Genomic DNA, 15870 nt, shown 5'->3' with positions numbered 1-15870 from the left:
GGTGAAATTCATGGACTTGACAACTGTTATGGTGGTGTAAAATTTTAAAAATTCCAATTACGTCCTCGTAGACACGTAAAATGACTGTTTTGCCCTTATGTTCGAAAAATGTTGGAATTAAAATTTTTCATTTCTCAAATTCAAATCATGCTCCAATTAGTCAAACTTGGTCAAAAATTTCGTCCAACATTCCTATTTTGCCCTCGGTGACAAAATGACCATTTTGCCCCTACATTATAAAAATTCCTAATTTGACTCCAAATTAATCCTCGAATTTTGAATCACCATATTAAGACATTCTAAGCTTCAATAACTCTCATATATATCCTAAAATCTCTATTCAAACTAGTTCGAGGTTTAATCGACTTTATTGTACCATTAGGTACGATATCGACTTTTAACGATTCTCCGAGACATCCAAGTATGCAGACATGTTATCAGGTACATGAATGACATGGCAAGTATATTATAGAGCCGGGCTTGACAAATACGAACACAACACAAATGCTATTCGTGCCTTAAATCTATAACGCGTACACGTATATATTTAAAAATCGTGTAATCTGACACGACACGTTTAGACATGTTTGTTAAACGTATCAATATATGACACAATACGATTAATAACACGATTAACATGTTTAACATGATTAAATAAAAATATTTATAATTAAATATAATTTTATTATTTAAATTTAAAATCAATAATTATAAAAACAATTATAACAAAACATGTTGGCTCCATTAGCTTTTGATGATAATAAAATATTTCCATTTCATTTGTGTCTAACATTTCTACCTAAGTGTGCAGGACAAAAAGTCATATGGAAATAATAAATCAACCTTTCAAATATGTATATCAAAAGTCATGACAATGATGAAAAACGATTGATCAATAAAAAAGAAGGTCTTTAGTTAAATAATGAAGAATGTTGGTTGACTAAAATTTAAATTAGAGAAATGACGGGTTGAAGAATATTGAGAAATAGAACCAACTTAGTCGACCAAGATGAGAGTTAGTCGACTAAAAAGCTACTGCCAAAATCTGAACTTCAAGACAGAACCAACTTAGTCCACCAAGAAATGAGTTAATCGACTAAATGCTCTCTACTAAAATCTGCAACCAGAAGACAGAACCAACTTAGTCGACTAAGAAGAAAGTTAGTCGACTAAGAGCTCTCTATCCGCAATTTAAACCAGAGCACTAGAAGACAGATTAACGGCTAGAACCAACTCTCAACTGTTTTCAACGGCTATAAATTGTTAAACTGCCATCAGAGCTATTTCCCCAAGTATAAAAGGGTCTTCCAACGGTTAGAAATCAATTTTTGGAAGTTTTGGAAGAGATTTGAGTCATTAAGAGTTGAAAAATCAGAAAATCTTCTTTGCACCTTACTGCACTTAAACGCCCATCCTTTGTATTTGTATTCTGCAGTCAACCTTGCACCATTTAGATCAACTTGTGATCATAAGTACTTTCTTTTTACTTCTATCCTTGTATTCTTAGAGTGAGGGAGTCACTCTAAGTGGTTGTTTCAAGCTAGATGTGCTTGAATGTGTTAAGGTTCTAACTTAGCCTTGAAAAGTTAGTTGTTGGGTTTTGATCGATCCCATTAAAAACCATTGTTGTAGGTTGTGGTTGAGCCTTTGAAAAACTACTTTAGGTTTTGGTTGAGCCCGTGAAAAACCATTATGAAAGGTTGTGGTTGAGCCTTTGAAAAACCACTTTGAGTTTTAGTTGATCCCGGTAAAAACCATTGTGAAAGGTTTTGGTTAAGCTTGGTAAAAGCTATCGTAAAGCTTAATGAAAACTTGTGAATTTCACCGGTTCTTGGTAGAATTGTTTGAAAAATCTTTGGTTGGATAATCAAGGTAGTGAATGTAGGTATTGGACCGAACCACTCTAAATTCTACTGTCTCATTTACTCTGTTTTTGTTTTAATTCCTTTCTTTTATTTATCTTGCATTTGTCTACACTTAGAGACAATCTTTGAAAGAGTCAAATTGTGCTATTCACCCTCCTCTAGCACATTTAATTAGGATCAACAAAACAAAATAAAAAGAACATCAAATATAACAAAACAAAATTTAAAATTAGAATTTGGGCATGACATAATTACATTATTACTGTAAAAATTTTAAAAATATTATTAAAATAATTATTTAAAATTATTTAAGTAAGGCTGAAATAGTCTTTGACTATTAATTTTTAACAAGTTGATAAGCGTGCTGTGTATACATGTATACTATTCATGCCTTAAATTTGAAACACGCACACGTATATGTTTAATAGCTGTGTAACATGACGCGACACGTTTAGACATGTTTGTTAAACGTGTCAATATATGACACGACACGATTAATAACACGATTAATTCGTTTAACACGATTAAATAAAAATATTTATAATTACATATAATTTTATTATTTAAATTAAAAATCAATAATTATAAAAACAATTATAACAAAACAAAATAACAAGAACATCAAATATAACAAAACAAAATTTAAAATTAGGATTTGGGCATGACATAATTACATTATTATCTTTAAAAATTTTAAAAATATTATTAAAATAATTATTTAAAATTATTTAAGTAAAGTTGAAATAGTTTTTGATTATTAATTTTTAACAAGTTGATAAGCATGTCGTTTATATACGTTTAAATACGATAACACGATTAAACATGATATCATGATTAACATGATTAATTAAACATGTTTTAAACGTATTACTCGTATTTGGCATGATTAGACAAAAAACACGTTAAGGCTAAACTCAAACCTATTTAATCCCATGTCGTGTTAATGTATTGCATCTAAAATTGTCAAGCCCACCTTACCCTAACATTATATAATTTTTCTTTGTATATATATTTTTTCCTCTACTTTTAATTCCTCACATACCTAAATTAATTTATCTTCCAACAAAATGTTGGGCCAAACACAATACAACCAAACCAGACTAAATCCACAAAGGAAAAGGGCTTACCTTGCTGAGGCTAGAAATAGCCCAAGGTGACGGGTCTGTGAAGAAGTGTCCAAGCCCGCTGCACCAGCCTGCCAAACCACTCTCAAAACACACCGTTGGTGCTTCAAAGGCCCTTCAAAACTACACTGTTTGGACTAAAACCCGCTCTCCCTTCACCTCCTTAAAACGACGCCGTTTAGCAACCACCAATTAGGATAAAAACTTCTTGTTCAACCCCTTTATTCATTTTTCTCCTTTCCTTTCTCTCTCTTGCCGCCGACCCTCCTTTTTCTCTCTAAGCCTAGAGACTCAAAGCCTACCCTCTTTCTCACCACCGTCTCCCCTGCCACCAACGACACCACATCAAAAAATCTCAACTTTCTTTTCTTCTGAAAACCATCTCTCTTGTCTCTCCTTCAATCGAATGAAAGAGAGATCAGAAACCTTTGAATCCTAAAACTCCTTAAATTCCCAAAGACAAAAAAAGAACCTCTCCTCTTCCTCATTTCAGCTTTGTTTTCTCTATAGTTTCTTTGTTGATTTTTCTATTCTCCTTTCTAGTTTCGATTTCTAATTGTGGTATTTATGGGTTGTGGAATTTGGTTGTATGCGGTTGATAGGGTAAAAAATGTAGGGTTTTGCTATTGATTCTAGTGCTTTCGTTGCAAGGATTTTTCAAGAAGAAAATCAGTCCCCTTTTGTGAAATAGGAAGGCAGCTTTTATAGCTGTCTACACTTGAGTTGGGTTGGAACTAGGGTGGCGAATGTGGCCTGCCAAGCTCAACTTTCACGCCTGGTACGGTGCGTTCGCACCTTGTTTGTTTGCTGGGCGTGGCTTTTGTCACCATACCCAACTTATCTTTTTTTTTTTTTCAATTCTTTTATTATTTGTAAAAAATTAGTGTCTACACCAACCAGTTAAAACACAAAACCAATCCGCAACGAACGCTAACCACTGATACAACGTCAATCAACTGGTTTCAAATCCCAATACCAGCCAAACAACCCATAGAGCCACGCGTGATTAGAGGAAAAGACCTAAAAAAATCCAATGAAATCATTGAGCACAGATCTGAGCAAGCCAAGCTGACAAGAAATAAGACAAAATTTTCCCAACGGATAGACAAATAAACCCTTGTCAAATTCTCAAACATGATCCAATAAAAAATCTGTGGAGAAGAGTCAACAGCTAAAGCAACTAGAAGCCAACCTATAAAAATCTGATATATAAATAAATGATGAAAGCAAGAAACAAAGTGAGAGGACGAAGCACATGAAGAATCGAAAAAGCCATCCCCAACAACAAGGCAAAACAAAAAGTAACAAGAAGAAACACACGATTATCGAAAGAAACCATTTCCCCCTGCCTTGCCTCACAAAATGACCCACTTCTTATCCAAATACACAAAACCCAAACAAAAGTCCATCCAACTAACTTTCCTTAGCATTCCATATTTGACTCAGGCCGCATCCAAAACCCAAACAAAAATCCACCCATCCCAACCTACCAAAAAGGTGAGCCACTTAGCAATCAAATCAAACCCCACATGTAGCCACACGACAATGAAAGCAAATCTTATATGTCACAGCCATAATAATCTGTACGAGCTGCCTTTTATAGATAGCTTGCACTTATTACGTCAAAAGTCAAATAGTTATTGTATAAAATATCGTACACTTAATTGCAATTTTTCTCAATAAACAAAAGGAAAAACAAAAGTTGGATAAGAAAAAAAACAGAATAGAAGCTACTCTAAGAGCGGAGGGAAAGTTAAAAAGAGAAAAAAACAAATGGATTGGTAACTGGGAGGGATTCGCGGTGGCTCGTGAGGGACCTGTAAGCCTTAAACCTTGAAAGTTCTGGGGTTTGACGGTCGTGACAATCGGAGGCATTTGGAGAGTTGCTGATATGGGAATATTAGAACATGACAACAAGAACAAAATGGAATTATGATTGGCTGATGCCTTTTTAATTGTCCGATCAAACCGTTTCAACTGGAATTTTGATCTCATCCATGCAGAAGGTTGTGTTTAAATTGGGGGATTACAGGGGATGGGTGCCAAATTTTTCCCTTGAATTATCCTTTTAGATCAACAAAAGCAGCCCAGCACAAGTCCGTTTCGCTTGCATTCCCAAAATATACCCCCTGAATTGGAAGCAAAGGAGCCAAATTTCATTTTTAAGCTCTCAAAAATTTCAAAGAAGATTATCACGTCTTCCAAAATCTTTCATTTTCTTCTTTTCTTTTCTAATTGTTTTGTCTGTTCCATTTATAACCAACCGTGGGTTGAATATGATAGTGAATAGGTCCAGACTGCCCAAGTAGAATTGTTCAGGCCCTCTCATGAATGATGAGTGTGGGGAGCGGCTTTGTCGATCTGGATAAACGAAGAGGCTGCAACACCCTTTAAGTTTTACCAGCTCTAACTTGCATTAGTTGGGTCAGTGTTGCTTTTCAGGTCCAACAATTAAAAGGAAGCCTTTGTTTTCCCTCCACACGCCTTTGAAGACTTAAACCTCTTCCATTTCCATCAAGCTGTCAGCTCAGCCCACCGTCTTGCCTACGAATTTCTTACGTCATCCCATTTATTCTCATGTGTATTATGTTAAAATGGTTACTAATTTGTTTGACAATTCTGCTTTGCGGGAAAAAAACAAACGATGAATCCAATGGAAGTGGGAACGGCTGAACGGTTCAAAAGCTCAGCTTTAAAATATTAGCGGTAGGTGTGCCTCTTATTGGATTCCCTTGTAGTGGAGTCTCTAAAAGTTATGTCATGGCTACTATGTCAATGCTGTTTTCTTGGTTTGAATGTTTCTTTGAAAAGGACTTCCTCGAGACGTATATGACTGCACAAACAGACCCTACTTACCTCCAGAATTGAAATTAATGCAAAATCCAACTTTCAAAATCTGTCACAGTTTGCCTTGATATTTATGTAATGCATTTGCCCTTGGTTTATATACCAGAGAACCTACTCGGGGGCGCTCCAGCTATTTATCACGACCACTCATCTTTGCTTGTAAACATTGCATTGATCTCATCCAAAATTAAGATCGTTGACTTTAACGTTGTCTACCTCTTTTGAGTGAAATAAAGGGACAAAAGGCCAAAACGTTTGGTTGGTCATTTTTATTCTATGTTGTTTGGGCAAATTGCAAGTTTGTAGATCCATTCAAAGTCCACGGTTTCATACTTTTCTGATATATCAGGAATAGATTGGTTTCTCATTTTAACGTAAGGAATTTGCAGCTGCAACTCTAAGTTTGATGCTTTCTTTCGTGTTGGTTACTGGTTGATGTCAAATGGGTACTCTGTTTTATGCGAAATTAGAAACACAACAGAAATACTTGTGAGGTCTTCAAGTCCAGAATCTGAAACCTTTGGTTTATCTCACTCATGGGTTCAGCCATTTGGTCACTTTTGCTAGTTGTTTTTATTCAAATCTATATCATAGCAGCTACTACTGATCCTGGTGATTGTAAGTTTGCCTCTAATTATTACTTTTCTTGATTTCTTTTAATTTTTTTATTCTTTAGCTTTACTTTGGAGAAAATATAATTGCTTATAAAAATGCTATCTAAGTTTCTTAACTTATTGCGAAGATGATATGTGCTTGAAGATTGCACATTCTCACATATAACATGTATTTTAGTAGTTAAGTTGAGCTGATGAGAATATCTGATCTACCTTTATTTTTCTAGATACCGATATTATTCTTCCTGTGTTTGCAAAAATGAACTTGCCTACTAAGAACTGAATACTGAACGCTAGTCAAGTCTTTTGGGAAAGAGGAATTTTGCTAATTTTATCAGGATGTTCTCTTCATCTTGACTCTAAAATGCTTGTATCTATTAGCTATTTGGTCTGGGGTCAACGCTTCAAAGAAATCCACTACCAGAAGGTGCCTGAGCCTCAATCAAATTAAAGGGCTAAATCTATTTGTATTCCTTTCAGGACAATTTATTTTAAATGATATGGAAATGCTACCTCAGAATTCAGCTTTGATGTCTGATCAAGTGAAACTTTTGTCCAATTCTTCTGCAGCTGCTGCTCTAAAATCTCTCATGGATGAGTGGGAAAAAGCACCTCCCAGTTGGGTGGGCGGGGACCCTTGTGGTGATAGCTGGGTTGGAATTGGTTGCACTGATTCACGTGTGACCTCAATGTAAGTTGTTGGTGCTCTACCTTTTAATGTGCATGAAAGATTGCTTAGTTTGGTTCTTCCAGCTTTGGGATTTTATCTAACAATTATCTATCTCAGAACATTGCCAAACATGAACTTAGTAGGACGGCTGTCAGGAGACATTTCGACCTTATCTGAATTACAGCAAGTGTAGGTCCTTTTGCCCACTGTCTCCCTTTGTTTTTCATGGAGGTCATTTTGCAGCTAGTTTGTCTGAACCATCATTCTAAACAATTTTTTCTTTTTCTTTTTCTTATTCTTTTCAACATGTAAATTTTAGCTTAGCTTTTGAGCATTGCAGCACTTGTGTATCTTTTTCTTCTTCTTTTTAAATTATTTTTATTTGTTATCATTGTTCTGGGGAGACTTCAATGTTCAGGTATCTAAAGGTTTGCTCTTTGAATACAAGGAATATGCTAATTTTGGTAGAGCTACAGATACAAAAGAATTCGTTTCTTTAATTTCTTTCAATAAATAATATATCAATTTTAGTTAGAGGCAATAGTTGCCATAGTTATTATAACATCTCTGTTGTAGCTTCTCCTTTCAGGGATCTATCCTACAACAATGGTCTCACAGGATCTCTTCCAACATCGATTGGGAATTTAAAGAAGCTAACAAACTTGTAAGTAGATCTATTTCCTGCCAAAGCATCATCTGGAAGCAAATTTGTTCTTGCAATTCCCTTAAAAGACCTCTTTTCTTTATATAATATCGCAGAATCTTGGTTGGTTGTGGTTTCAATGGTCCAATTCCCGATGCAATAGGATCTCTATCGCAGCTGAGGTTCCTGTAAGAATTTAACCTTTAATGCTTATTACCCTGCAGTGACTAACAAACATGCAATTCCATTTGGATTCTGGTGATTTGCCATGTATGACTACTAAGTGAAGGGCATTACATTGGTATCCAATAAAACTTTGGTTTTAGACTCCATGATTGTTGGTTGTGGAATGTTTTGGCTTCACTGTTTCTACTTTTTATACTTATACCTCTTTTAATCGGAGTACTTCTTTCATGCTGGCCTATATTGCCTGCAGATCCCTAAATTCTAATGGCTTCACTGGACGTATTCCACCATCCATTGGTAATCTATCAAATCTTTATTGGTTAGATCTGGCTGACAACCAGCTAGAGGGACCAATTCCAGTTTCAAGTGGATCTACACCAGGGCTTGACATGTTGATTAATACCAAACACTTGTATGCCAAATTTCTTTGTAGTTTACTTTTATTTAGATGGTTTGCTTGCGATGGTTCTATTCTCCTTATAGTAATGATGTTCTCCATCATCCACAGCCATTTCGGGAAGAATAAACTCTCTGACCAAATTCCAGCTCAACTTTTCAGCTCATCTATGACTCTTATACATGTGTAAGTTCCATTCAGTTTTTTATCGAGTAGTTTTTGCTATATATTTCTTGACTTACCTGGAATGTGCTTTGCAAAAGACAAACTGTAGGAAAGGCACATACATATAACAAATTTCTTCTCTAAACTATGATTTTTCTCTTAACCTTGGACAGCCTGTGTGCTTCTTCTTTGTATCTTAAGCCACCCTTCTGAAAGAGAGAGACTCTGAATTCTTTCTCTTGTTTTGTTTTTGGTTGTAAAGAATTGCAAATTTGTGTGCAAGCTCCTTCTCCTAATCTTTGCTTCAATGTGATGAAATTCAAGAAATGACAGCATGAATTTGTGTAGATTTGAAACATTCCATTTACCTCTCTCTCTGCTAGGCTATTTGAAAGCAACAAACTTACAGGAATTCTTCCTTCCACCCTTGGACTTGTGCGAACTCTGGAGGTGGTGTGAGTATCTAGATCAAGTACTGAAGTGAATTCTTGTTAAGGTTTTTGCTGTAAGTGAATTTCTACAGGGTTTTTGATGATGACAGATGAATTATTGTTTTGGCTACAGACGCTTTGACAACAATTCACTAAATGGGCGTCTTCCATTGAATCTCAACAATCTTACAAGTGTTCATGATCTGTAAGCTGTGGACAGAAAAGGCTAATAGTTTTCTGCACTTGTTTTCCTAGGAGGGAAGGGAACTTTTATCTTCTCTTAATTAAGAGCATTTGGTCTTGATTTTCAGGTTTTTGTCCAACAATAAACTGACTGGCCCTCTGCCTAACCTTACTCAAATGAACAGTTTGAACACTTTGTAAGTAAGAAATGCTTTAGTAACTCTACCCATAATATAGTGATTCTTTAGTCTTCTCAAACTACCTTTGGTTGTCCCTGTTTTCTTATTCTTGTTCCATGTGTATTTTTGTGTGTATCCCCTCATCATAGCTATATTATTTAGTAATCATAAACAATTTTATTGTCATTACTAATCTTTGATCTCTTACATGATTGTGCAGATACTTGAGTAATAATAGTTTTGACTCAGCAGACGTTCCTTCGTGGTTTCCAGCCTTGCCAGCCTTGACAACATTGTATTTTCCTCTTTCTCTCTCGCTCTCTCTCTCTTGTTCCTTCTGTACCAACACTGGAACATGAAATTCAACTGAACATTGAAATATCATAACTGTTATAAGTGTAGAACCGAAGTCCATTTTCTACCATTCAACTTAGTTTAGGACCATCATTCTTTTATATCTTAAGTACTTCTGTCTGTATATCTTCTTTCTCACAGGTATTTTTATGTAGTAGGGAGAATAATCAATTTATTTGTATGGCAGAATGATGGAAAATACACAACTTCGAGGTCAAATTCCTGCCATATTCTTTGAGCTTCCAAATTTGCAGACTGTGTGAGTAAGCTTGACCTTATGTACCACCAATTGTACTGGAAAATGTGGATCCAAATAAAACGTGTCACATAGTTGTCACAATCTGGAAATGATAGTTGGATTTTTGCCCCCTTTTGCTGTTATATTGTTGACAGGGTACTAAAAGGCAACCAACTTAATGGTACCTTGGATATCGGGCAAAGCTTTAGCAACCAACTGCAAATCATAGATTTGCAGAACAATCTTATTACTGATTTCAATAACAGTGTCAGACCATACAACTTTGACATAATGTAAGCCAGAATTCTTTGACATTTTTCTGGGTATTTTTTTTCTCTTCTATTTTGATGAATAACTAGGCTCGTATTCTCATACTCCTTGTAAGTTAAATTGCCTGCAGATACACATCTAGTTAATGTTAAAGATTATTAATGTTTTTTAACATCACTGAAGTCTTTCTACCAATTTCTGCAGACTTGTGGGTAATCCAGTATGTGACGAGACAGGAACAACAAGAAGTTACTGCAATCTTCCCCCATCAAATTCCTCGCCTTTGTATTCAACCCCTTCACAGAACTGTCTGCCTGTTCCATGCAGTTCCGGTCAAATTTCCAGCCCCTTATGCAGATGTGCATATCCATATACAGGAACACTAAACTTCAGAGGCCTTTTATTCTCAGCCTTTGGAAACTCTACTCCATATCAAATACTAGAGCAATCTTTGATGCATTTCTTCCAGTCCCATCAACTTCCTGTGGATTCTGTTTCGCTAAGTGATCCAAGAATGGATCCAAATGAATATTTTCTATTGAACCTTCATGCATTTCCATACGGCCAAGAGAGTTTCAATAGAACCGGAATTTCTATGATTGCATTTGTATTTAGCAACCAGACTTTCAAGCCTCCTGATCAGTTGTTTGGACCTTATTTTTTTCGTGGTGATAAATATGAGCACTTTTCTGGTAATTGTTATAGAATAGAAGTAAAATGAATTTGTAAATTTCTCTGTTTATTTAGATTCATCATTTTCTATGCATGTGTGTTTTCATCCAGATGACCCTGCCAACTCAAAAAAATCTAGCATTGCCATCAAAATAGGAGCAGCAGCCGGTGCTTCAGTGCTGTTTTTACTATTAGTGCTTGCTGGGATTTATGCTTATCGTCAGAAGAAGAGAGCAGAAAGAGCAACCAAAGAGAGCAATCCTTTTGGTATGATAAGTATTTCATTTACTCAGCCTTTTCAAGTTGATTGTATGGAATTTCTGGGGTTTTATGACTGATTCTCTTATGTTAAACACAGCACACTGGGATCCTAAGAAGAGCAGTGGTAGCATACCTCAGTTAAAAGGAGCAAGATGCTTCTCTTTTGAAGAGCTTAAGAAATACGCTAACAATTTTTCAGAAGCCAATGATATTGGATCAGGGGGTTATGGAAAGGTTAATTTTGACTCTCATTCTCTTATTCTATTGCATGTGTGTGCGTAGGTAGGCTCGCCAAAAACATGCATCCCTATGGCACCTTGGCCCCATAGAGATGGTCTCATTTGCTCAACTCCACGTCTTGTTGCTGGTTTGGACTAAATGCCTGACTGCAGCGAGACACTTTGAAATTTGTAAGGTATTGCAGACGAGTGGTGGTCGAGGCAACAGACAATGTGGTAAAACAGGCACATGGTTAAATGCATGATTTTCAAAAATATGGATAAGTAGATATCTGAAATAAAATTGTCTTTTTATTCGTGCTTCCATTTGAGGGATCCTTAGCACTAGCCCCCTTTGCACACTTTGTGTTTGCATTGAACTTTTTACTTTATAGAAGGGAAGTTTTAAATAGATTACAATGTTATTATACAAAAAATAAAGGGAAAAATAGAGATAATAACCATACAGTGAATTATTCGATGTATTGAAAGAGAGATAATAACAAAAAACAAATTAGTAACTACATTTGTGTGCTTCAAGATCATGTAAAACGTGTTTGCTTACATATTTAATATGTAAATTGGAATAGTTGACTGTGATCCACGTGTGACATATGTCTAAACACCTTATGCATCATGGTATACATCTATGTTGACAGCAAGCACTCTTCCCTTGTTCTTTCACCATTAGATAACATTATTGCAATTAGATGGCAGCCAATCGGCATTTAGTAGGCTAGCTGCACATATTAGATAGTTTATGCATACCCTTGGTGCTATTATCTTGTGTTCATCTGAATGTTGATGCAGTGTAGTTATCTCAACCATGGAATACATTGATACTATATTAATGTGCGTATTATTAACATATCCCATGATTTGCAAACTTTTTGAATGGACCAAGTGATTAACAAGACTACGACTGGATTTTTTTTCCAACCTTTGCTCCTACTCATCTGTGTTTTAGTTTGTTCTGTCTCTAACTATGTCTGTTGCTACAGGGATCTCTTTGGCATGGTCATGGTGATTTTTAAAATTATTTTTCCAAATAATTATGAATATCTTTAATTGCAGGTTTACAGAGGAACTCTACCCACAGGGGAACTTATTGCCATAAAACGAGCTCAACAAGGATCTATGCAGGGTGGGCTCGAATTCAAAACAGAAATTGAGCTTCTATCAAGAGTTCATCATAAAAATGTTGTCAGTCTATTGGGATTTTGCTTCGAACGAGGTGAACAAATGCTAATATATGAGTATGTTCCTAATGGCTCTCTAAGTGACAGCCTGTCAGGTATTTTCCTCTGTTTGCTCACTTTATTCATCCAAAATGAGTTACACTATCAATGATTCAATGGCATTTTATAGTTCTTCACTACCTGACCATATTACTTTTTATCAAACAATGCCCTTAACTGCACCAAGAAATGAATAAAATATTTGATAAGCCTACACTACACTGCTAGTCTATAGGAGGAAGAGAACTTAACATTATTGCTTTATTCTTTCTTTAGTTTCAACTTTCCAGCCATCTGTCACTTTCATGTCCTATATAAGACCTTCCTAACAAAGAATCACATTTTGAGCTCACTGCAGGAAAGCATTGATCATTATCCCTAATGAATGATTTTACTTGTTAATTTCCCATGTTATTGTTTAACAAGCTATCTTTTACTTCACTCATGTTTTGCTTCTTTGGAAAATAACATTCTAACAATTCAGGGAAGTCGGGAATCCGAATGGACTGGACCAGGCGACTTAAAATAGCCCTTGGTGCAGCTAGAGGTCTGGCATATCTTCACGAGCTTGCAAATCCTCCCATCATTCATAGGGACATCAAGTCCACTAACATCTTATTAGACGAACGCTTAAATGCTAAAGTTGCTGATTTTGGTCTCTCCAAACCTATGGGTGACAGTGAAAAGGGTCATGTTACCACTCAAGTTAAAGGTACAATGGTGAGTTACTCCATACACCTACTCAAGAGAATAATTCAGCCTTTTAAATGGTAGAACCCTGCTCTCCTTTTTGTAATTGATGCTTTAGTTTATTTTCTTTCCAGAGTAACTGGTATTCTCTCCCCCTCGCCCGCCCAACCCTTTATAGATGATGAATTTGTAATTCATTTATACGTTTAAGCATCTGCTGTAATCATAGTAGTTTTAGTACGTGAGACACAATAATTTTCTAGATGAATCTTACTTTTCTGAAGGGGCCAATGAGGAATGGTTAAAAATTTTCTAGGGAGAGGAGAATTAGCTGACAATAAAAAATGTCTAGTCCTCTTATGTCCAAATTGGAGTCACCTTGCATACCACTATGTCAAATGTCTATAATACGCATGCCTTATTTGGGATATTTCTGAAGAAAAATGCAACAATTACTATAATTATGGGTATGACTAGCTGGATTTGAGTTTAACAAATATCGTAAGAAAAAGAGGAGGGGAACGTGGGTAAAAGAATGTCAGACTATTGGATAAGGCTGATGATTCTATATAACGCTTATAGTATGCGCTGTCCTAAGAATGATTTTTCTTACTGTTGTAGGGTTATTTGGATCCTGAATATTATATGACCCAGCAGTTGACTGAGAAGAGTGATGTTTATAGCTTTGGAGTGCTGATGTTGGAGATAGTAACTGCAAGAAGACCAATAGAGCGAGGGAAATATATTGTAAGAGAGGTGAGAATGGCAATGGATAAAACGAAAAGTTTATATAATCTCCAGGAGATTCTTGACGCATCCATGGGCTTCGCTGCAACACCCAAAGGCTTGGAAAAGTTTGTGGACCTAGCAATGAGTTGTGTAGAAGAATCAGGGGCTAACAGGCCTACAATGGGTGAAGTGGTAAAAGAGATTGAAAACATTATGCAGCTCGCTGGCATGAATCCCAATGCTGAATCAGCATCTAGTTCAGCAACTTATGAGGAAGCAACTAAGGGAGGTTCTCTCCATCCATACGGTGATGACTCCTTTGCTTATAGTGGGGTCTTCCCAGCCTCCAAGATAGAGCCCCAGTGAGAGTCATTTGGCTACTTTTCTTTTTCTTCTTATTATTATTTGTTTTATACGAGCAATGAAGTTGGTGAGACAGCTGCTTGTGTTTTCAGCCTTGGTGACTGTCAACTTATGTCGGATCTTTTTGTTGTTTGTTGCACATTATGATGAAACTGTCATTAGAATGAATTCTTTATATGTTAAAAATAGGTCAATAGAAGAATTGATTGCAAAGACGCAAAATGCTATAGCATATTATTACACTTAAGTTGGGTCAATCTCTAATTCCTACTATTAAAGACCTTAGACCATCGACTCCATGTGAAGACCTTAATTGCCTTAAAGATTTAAAATATTAATTATTTAATATTTTATTATTAAATTATTAATATAATTTTTATTTTTCTGTATTTCATTTTTTCTTTTGTTATTCTCATTTTCTTATTTTCCTTTCCTTTTCTCATATCCATCGCCGCCCGTCTGAGAAATTGCCAATGGCATCGGAGTTCTAATATGGTGTTGGCAACGACCATTAGGGTGCTGGATCGACACTTCCCTTGACCAGATATGGTTGTCGAGGGTCAAATCCGATCACTGGGATTTGGCTGTGGATGCCAGATGTGTTGCGTCCTTAGTTGAATCTTGTGAGGGAACGCTAGATCTGACCTTAAAGTCATTGCTACTGTCACTATCGCCATCCTTTAGTGGTGGGTGGAGGTTGGAGAGACGAGAAAGGCAAGAACGGGAAGAGAAAGAAAGACAAAGGGGAAACTGAGAAGAAAAGAAAATATTTACTGAGAAGAGAGAGGTACGTGGGTAGAGAGAGAAAAAAACTATGAAAAAAAAAATTAAATATATAATCTTATATAGTATGGTAATTTTTAAAATTGATTAAAGGTTTTTTATTTATTAACATTTTTAACTTATTCCTTCTTTTTCAAAATAATCTTTTTTTTTTTTTCGAAAGGCTCAAATTAGCCATTTATTGAGGAGGGACTGGTAACGGTTATTTCAGCTTTTTCATGAAGCAAACAAAGTTTTAAGAAAGTAATAGAATAGGGGGGATGGCTATTCTATTCCCCCAATCAAATATATATGTAGATTTTTTATTTTTTTATGACTAAATACTCAAATAAGCTTCTATCTTTCTATTATGTTTAAATAAGTCTTTAAATTTTTATTTTAGGTCAAATAAGCTCCTCTCACTAATTGTTGACTAATTTTCTTTAGTCAATTGTCAATTGACACTTTTTATACCATGTCATCTAAAATGTGACGGGTTGACATGTCATTTTGATAGTGTCACTATAACGTGGCAAATGATGTCGTATTAAATATTGTTAATTAGATTTATATGTTTACCTTTTTGCCTAGCCACATGTCCAAAAATGATTGGTTTAAAGATTTAAAACAAAAAAAACTAATTAATTTTTTCCTTAATCTAATAGAAAAAACATTTTGTGTTTAAACAAACTAAATCATTTTATTTAGATCAAATAAATCTTTCTAGCCAATTGAAGGCATCGTTCTAATCCTTTACAATCTAAAAAATGT

General features: G+C 35.5%; 1 protein-coding gene across 3 annotated transcripts; it reads left to right on the top strand.

Annotated features, from left to right (window-relative positions):
- Positions 5966-14579, top strand: LOC18595633 (probable leucine-rich repeat receptor-like protein kinase At5g49770). 3 transcript variants are annotated; one of them, XM_018123687.1, is made up of 19 exons: positions 5966-6454; positions 7021-7141; positions 7238-7309; positions 7710-7784; positions 7880-7951; positions 8200-8361; positions 8458-8532; positions 8895-8966; positions 9076-9147; positions 9254-9322; positions 9525-9599; positions 9846-9917; positions 10052-10189; positions 10371-10858; positions 10950-11105; positions 11197-11333; positions 12392-12611; positions 13040-13275; positions 13867-14579. In XM_018123687.1, the coding sequence occupies exons 1-19, from the start codon at positions 6373-6375 to the stop codon at positions 14338-14340; spliced, it is 2868 nt and encodes a 955-aa protein (XP_017979176.1). In that variant the 5' UTR covers positions 5966-6372; the 3' UTR covers positions 14341-14579. The 3 variants fall into 3 exon arrangements, with proteins under 3 accessions (XP_017979176.1, XP_017979177.1, XP_017979178.1); XM_018123688.1 differs by lacking the exons at positions 5966-6454; positions 7021-7141; positions 7238-7309; positions 7710-7784; positions 7880-7951 and adding an exon at positions 7977-8033; XM_018123689.1 differs by lacking the exons at positions 5966-6454; positions 7021-7141; positions 7238-7309; positions 7710-7784; positions 7880-7951 and having other exon boundaries at positions 8297-8361; positions 8433-8532.

The sequence above is a fragment of the Theobroma cacao genome, chromosome 6, assembly GCF_000208745.1.
Source record: "Theobroma cacao cultivar B97-61/B2 chromosome 6, Criollo_cocoa_genome_V2, whole genome shotgun sequence".
Lineage (NCBI taxonomy): Eukaryota > Viridiplantae > Streptophyta > Magnoliopsida > Malvales > Malvaceae > Theobroma > Theobroma cacao.
The sequence above is the reverse complement of the archived record's forward strand: the minus strand, read 5'-3'. Positions and strand labels throughout refer to the sequence as shown.

What these genes read in the sequence shown, in the direction of transcription:
- LOC18595633 (XM_018123687.1), top strand. Translation starts at nt 6,373, where the DNA reads ATGGGTTCAGCCATTTGGTCACTTTTGCTAGTTGTTTTTATTCAAATC. An exon ending in TCTATGACTCTTATACATGT is followed by an intron (nt 8,533 to 8,894) that starts GTAAGTTCCATT and finishes TCTCTCTGCTAG; the next exon opens with GCTATTTGAAAGCAACAAAC. An exon ending in ATGAACAGTTTGAACACTTT is followed by an intron (nt 9,323 to 9,524) that starts GTAAGTAAGAAA and finishes ATGATTGTGCAG; the next exon opens with ATACTTGAGTAATAATAGTT.